Below are 5,992 nucleotides of genomic sequence, written 5' to 3'. Positions count from 1 at the left end.
AAGTTTCATTCAAATTAAAACAACATACATTTCCTTAATTAGCTTTTTCAGAGTGGCGTGAAATATTTGCAATGTGGATTCTGCTTTAACATTTTTGGTGGCCATTTAGTACGTTCCATTATACATATGTTTATGTCATCTGTTTTTTTATGCTTCAATCATCAATCATTGCACTAATTCACAAGTTTTCAATTACCTCATAATAATGAAAATCTTTCCCAATACCTCAACTGTGCCAAATCATAAACAATTTTCCTTTCATTTAATTTTCTCAGTCCAATAATTTAAACATGATTGCTTCCCATCCAATCTGATAGCCTCTTTTGTGGTTGTCTGTTGTGCCAATTGAACGGTTACAATTCATAACAAAATTCGTCCTCCATCATCACCAAACTCAATCAATAATTTATTAATAATACTTACTGATAGAAAAAAAAAATCCATATAATATGCTAATAATTTTAATTTATTCAAACATTCAATTATGTGTTGTTAGCTAATGATTATACATATGGTACATCATATCCATAAATTGCATGGACATGCATGATGCATCATGCATCATTTTAGGCGATCCAAATCCAAAATGAATTGGTTTGCACTCTCCCACGTCCATTAGCTTCCTGTTTCTTTGGAATCACTAACACTTATTAGTATTTATAAAATGTTTTCAATTGATAATTTAAGAATTATTTGACAAATTAAAACTCTTAATTAATTTTATTATTATTGATATGGCAGATAATGGGGTGATGCACCTGAAGTTTGAACCATACATGTGGAGTCATAATAATGTGTCATCCTCAAGAACATTTTTGTGGACAAGGACATGTTCTCCTCCAATGCCTCACAAAAAGACACTTCATAGGATTTTTTATTGAGAAAGAAAAAACAATGGCACAAAACTACACAAAAAAGAAGTTCTCAAATCTCAAACAATGCCAAGTAGCACAAAATCAATCAATCAATCAAAATAATAATGTTTTCCAATTCAAGTGGCATTACGTGGTGCAATTGAATCAAATGGAACGTTCCTCTTTGATGGGTCACTAGTTTTTAAAAGGTGCTTTCTACACCATACAATAAACCTTTCTACTTTAGGAACCTCATTTTTTTTTCAATTCTAACCACTCAACAAACACAAATTATGGCTCATAACAACCCTTGAAGCATCTTATAAGAACTTTAAAGCTTAATCATGTGTTCATCAATTATCCTACTTTGTCAAAACTATATAGGATTCACATATTTTCTCCCTTATATCTTAAATGACCAAATTGACCCTCTTGGCTTCATAGGGAATAAGACAAATGTGGGGCAATTTTTTTTTGTTATATTAAAAAAAAAAAGTGATTACGTGACGCAGTGGCATCCTTGTCCTTGTCCTAAAGAATATGTCCAAAGAACATGTATGTGATTCAAACTGAATATAAAGGCTTGTTCTCAATATATTCCAATATACACAAATTTTATTAAAAAAAATCATATTACAAAGGTTATTATAGCTACCATATAGTTTTCTCAACATGTGCAAAGGTCCACAAGGAAAAGGGCATGCCTCAACAAGAGGAATAGCTTCTTCTTCTTCTACATGTTGTTGTGAGTTATGTGGATTAAGGGCTTCATTGTATTGCCATGCTGATGATGCATATCTATGTAGAAAATGTGACAGATGGGTTCATGAAGCAAATTTCTTGGCCCTTAGACACATTAGATGCTTTCTCTGCAACACATGCAGCAATCTCACAAGAAGATGTGTTATTGGTGCTTCATCAGAGGTTATTCTTCCTGTTAATGTAAGTTGGGCCAATGGAAATCTTCCTAACAACAGCACCAACACAACAACAACAACATGTTCAAGGATAATGCATGATAACAATGATGATGGTGATGATGATATTGGTCTTTCCTTGTCTCTTTGATTTAATTCTCCATCTTTTTCTTCCTTTTTAGAGATGATTTTCTGTGTTGGGGATGATTTAATTTGTATCCTCAGGTTCTTAGATAGAGAGAGTTTAGTGGACAGCATATAATATAAATTAATCATAATGTATCAGTTATATTTATAGGTTGGTGTAATAGTTGATGAATATATATCATGATGACACAGAATAAGAAAGGTGTTGATGATGTGAAATGTTAATTTAGATCTCTTTAACTTCTTGTAGATTTCAATATACCAAATCAATGTGAACTGGTTTTTATGATATGGATTCTTGCTTCAGTTGCTTGTATCATGAATTATATGTTCAAAAAAACTACCAAGTTTAATTTCTATACAGAGTTACATGGATGATCAAGTCATAATTATATTTAGTTAACAATTAAAGATTCATCAGCAACCAATTATTAGAAGGCAACATGAAAACATCACTTTCTTTCCTAGCTGATCAGATTCTTCCAATGATTCTTCCTTTGATTCATTGCATCAGAGTCTTAGGATGAGAACTAAAATTGGCATGAGAACTAAAATACTATTCAAAATAGCATGGGATGTTCATTTTTTTAAACATTTTTTTTCCAATCTTTAAATTCAACACTATCCTGATGATATTATCTGAATGTTCTGTTTCTTTAAGGAGTTAATCTTAATCAAGATGAATTTATGCTATAAAATTGTTATGGCTTTTTAACTTAATGTCTAACAACTTAGAAGCTTATGATATGATGAGTCATTTTTCCTAATTTATGGTTGAGGTCCAAAACAGATTTATGCAGTGCTGGTACTAAAACCTGTATTTGTCAAACAAGCAAATAGTCATTAATATCTCCAATTTCATTGGAAAAAAGAAGTGACAAAAACAAAATTCTTTGATGGCATTCAAACAATGTTTGAATCATTGTTGAAAGAATATTTACCAATCCCTAAGAAAATATGAAGTACAAAGCATGATGAGGATTATTGAGGCAACAGAGAGGATTTCAAAGTTGCTGCTGCTGAAACTGGCTTCCAAAAAATGTTTCAATCTACAGTTGACAATGATTAGTGTCTGATCAAAACAGAATCAAGATTTTCCAAAATCTGGTGCTTACTTTCCAAGGAAGAACATATAGGCCTGCTAATACTAGATGAAAATACAAATGTCAAAAGAGAAGACAGAAGATTATTTTGAAAAACATTTACCTTCAAATGAATATTTAAAGAAGGGAAAACATATGCTATCTTCAACTCTAATGCTTATGCAACAAAAGAGGCTTCCTTATTTATTTGAAAACAAAAAGAAGATAAGATTGTTTGATATATAGAGGTACTTATCTTACCTTCTTTGTTTGTTTGTGATGCAATTCGAATCTGTTCACTTCAAACCTCATGCTCCTCTATGTTCCATGCCTGTACCTCTTAGCATTTATTACATATAAAAGAAAATGGAATATCATGATATGTATGCAACTCCTTCTTCTCCAAATTTCCAAGTGCACACTTCTGCATACCTTTGTTTTCATCTAAACACTAATGCCTTTGATTGCGAAACCTGTTAGAAAGCTCCAACAGGATTTGAACAATTATCTTGTTGCATTAAATAATTTGTTCCATTGAGAACTCAGAACAAAAACAATGTATGCACAATGTTTAAGGACTAGTTTGCAAAACAGAATCACATCTTGCATGAAAAAATAGTGATTGCACATTGGATGCTTATTCAAGCTTATTCTGCAGCAGAGAGTCATAATCATATTCTTCTCCTGTCTTAACAAATCTACCTTTCACTTGTTTTCTTGCCTCGGCCCTCGCTTTCCGAGATGCATATCTTATTTGTTTGCCGAACCTACACAGATGAGATCAGCAAATTGCATAGTTAAGAGAATAATAATCAACTAATCATCACATTTTAACCATTATGTATCAGTGTAAAGAGTTAAAGGTACACACATTTGGGTTTTCTTTTTCTCATTGTATCTCATTTTAGCTTTGGCCCTTCTCTGTGGGCATTGTATCTCATTGGACAACTCACAATCTAGATCAGTAACACTACTGTCTCCAGCAATGCTGGATAATTCCATCGATATGCTCGAATGAACTTGGCCCTGAGGGAATCCAAGATTCATGTCTCTGTTGTAAATAGGACTCACAAGAGCACAATTCACATTACTGTGGAAGGTCGGCGTCATGCTCGGAGACTGAAAGGTTACAAAATCTTGTTGGACTGATGATGATGCCTAAAATTAAACAATCTCATTTGTGACAATTAAGTTTGCATATCAATGAGGAGTTTAAGAAACAAGAGTTAAATGGATTAGTGAGATTACCTCAATGGAATCCGCAGAAGGACATAAACCATTTCCTTCATCGATTCCAAGATAGTTGAAATTAGAACATCCCTGCAGCTATTAAGTTCCATAAGTATTGTTACTGGTACTAATCAAAGCATGCAAAGAAGATTACAAATTCTCAACCTCAAAGTTTTAGGCCTTTTTAGTAACTGTCCTAGAACATAAAATACTTAGACAAAATCTCAACCAAAATGAATGATACCTACCTTTGGCTGGTTTGATTCTGGAGGGGAAAAAAGTGCTTGATCTTTGCAGAATTGCATGGTATCTTGATTTGATGGAATCATGGGAGACAGATCCGTCCAAGGCTCGAATTTGAAGCAAGGTTGTATCTCAGTCAACTTGTCACTCACCAAATCAAATAAACCATCATCATTATCAGGTCTTTCCACACATAGTGTACTAATTGGTTCCAAACCACCACCACCACCACATGAGGAGTTAGCATCAAACACAAAGGACCAGAGCCTAGACAAGTCCTCGAAAGAGGGACAACCGGTATAGAACTTCAACAGCAGGCGGCCGTGTCCCCTCAATAAGCACTCATTCTGGTTCCATTCACAGGCTTCACACACACACATGTTATGATCTACACAACAAACAACAGCTGCTTGGCAATAGCAGAGATCACAGAGGAGAGAGCGCGCATGCCGGCTTGACAGGGGATTGGAAGAGTGCACAGATGCATCACAGTTCAGGCATAGGCGCGCAGAATCCGACTTGCAATACACCACAGCTCTTACAACCCCACAAAATTCACATATGGGTTCCATGATCATCCTATAACTATAATGTCACTCATTCATTCATACTATACTAAACTAAACTAAACTAAAACTAACAAAGCTTTACAATAGAGGCAATTCAGCTTTTGTTTAATCTAATCCTCCAACTTGAGAACCATGCAGCACCTAATCCTTTACCATTTCAATGAAATCAACCAACGAGATTAAAGCATCATTTCAAAAATAACATAGCACCAATTTTTCTTTTTTCTTTTGTAAAACAAAATTAAGCCAAACCTGCATAACAAAATTCAACATGCATCATCATCATCATCATCGTCAATATATCTCTTATACGAACATTTTGGTAACTAGCACGAGCAAAATGTGTTAAAAGATTGTAGTGTTGAGGGTGCTAGCTAGTATAGTAGTAAGCTTGGTTGAATTTGGCATGAACATAGTAGTAACCGAAAAAAAAAAAGGTTGTTATTTATTAACGGTTTTCATAGGTTTGCTATAATTGATGTGTCTCATGTGGCAAAACATGAGCTTCAAGAATTGTTGGCATCTCTGATTAGGATGAGTTTGAGGCTGAAAACTCATTCATCTTATTTTGGTGTAATTATAATAGCCGTTTTACTAGGACATTAAACAAAATGGTGAAATTAAAGATTTAATACTGGCCAGAAGTTTGTGAAAAAAGGTGATATCAGATTTTTAAATTGGATTTAGGATACACTTGGGATTATTACTTGGCAGTAACAGATTTTGTTTTGTGTTTTGTGGGGATAGATTTTGATTTTGTTGTTTTTGAGCTTGATGATAATTATGTGTCACATTTGTCACATTTTGTTGTTCAATATTAATTTGCTGAAAATAATTTGAAATTGTAAAATTATTTGGTATATATTTGTGGATTGTGGGTACTCAATGCGTCATAAAAATCATCATGCCAATTTCTCTTATATTTTTTGAAAATTAAAACTTGAGACTTG

The 5,992-nt window shown here is 33.5% G+C and overlaps 2 protein-coding genes across 2 annotated transcripts; one reads left to right on the top strand and one right to left on the bottom strand.

Annotated features, from left to right (window-relative positions):
* On the top strand, window positions 1,527–1,922 carry LOC107610340 (B-box domain protein 30). Its single transcript, XM_016312400.1, has one exon. The coding sequence runs from the start codon at window positions 1,527–1,529 to the stop codon at window positions 1,920–1,922; it is 396 nt and encodes a 131-aa protein (XP_016167886.1).
* On the bottom strand, window positions 3,638–5,423 carry LOC107610341 (putative zinc finger protein CONSTANS-LIKE 11). The gene is made up of 4 exons (XM_016312401.2): window positions 4,479–5,423; window positions 4,249–4,326; window positions 3,872–4,158; window positions 3,638–3,767 (listed from the first exon to the last, which is right to left on the bottom strand). Exons 1-4 carry the CDS (start codon window positions 5,049–5,051, stop codon window positions 3,638–3,640), a joined length of 1,068 nt encoding a protein of 355 aa, XP_016167887.2. The 5' UTR covers window positions 5,052–5,423.

The sequence above is a fragment of the Arachis ipaensis genome, chromosome B08, assembly GCF_000816755.2.
Source record: "Arachis ipaensis cultivar K30076 chromosome B08, Araip1.1, whole genome shotgun sequence".
In the NCBI taxonomy this organism is placed as follows: domain Eukaryota; kingdom Viridiplantae; phylum Streptophyta; class Magnoliopsida; order Fabales; family Fabaceae; genus Arachis; species Arachis ipaensis.
Note: the sequence above shows the minus strand (reverse complement) of the source record. Positions and strands in the feature narration are given on the sequence as shown.

Bases quoted from the DNA above. Each gene is read 5' to 3' on its own strand.
- LOC107610341 (XM_016312401.2), bottom strand. From the start codon at position 5,051: ATGATCATGGAACCCATATGTGAATTTTGTGGGGTTGTAAGAGCTGTG. The intron at 4,327-4,478 runs GTAGGTATCATT...GGAACTTAATAG, and splicing joins CAGAATCAAACCAGCCAAAG to CTGCAGGGATGTTCTAATTT. The intron at 3,768-3,871 runs GTGTGTACCTTT...TCATCTGTGTAG, and splicing joins GAGAAAAAGAAAACCCAAAT to GTTCGGCAAACAAATAAGAT.
- LOC107610340 (XM_016312400.1), top strand. From the start codon at position 1,527: ATGTGCAAAGGTCCACAAGGAAAAGGGCATGCCTCAACAAGAGGAATA.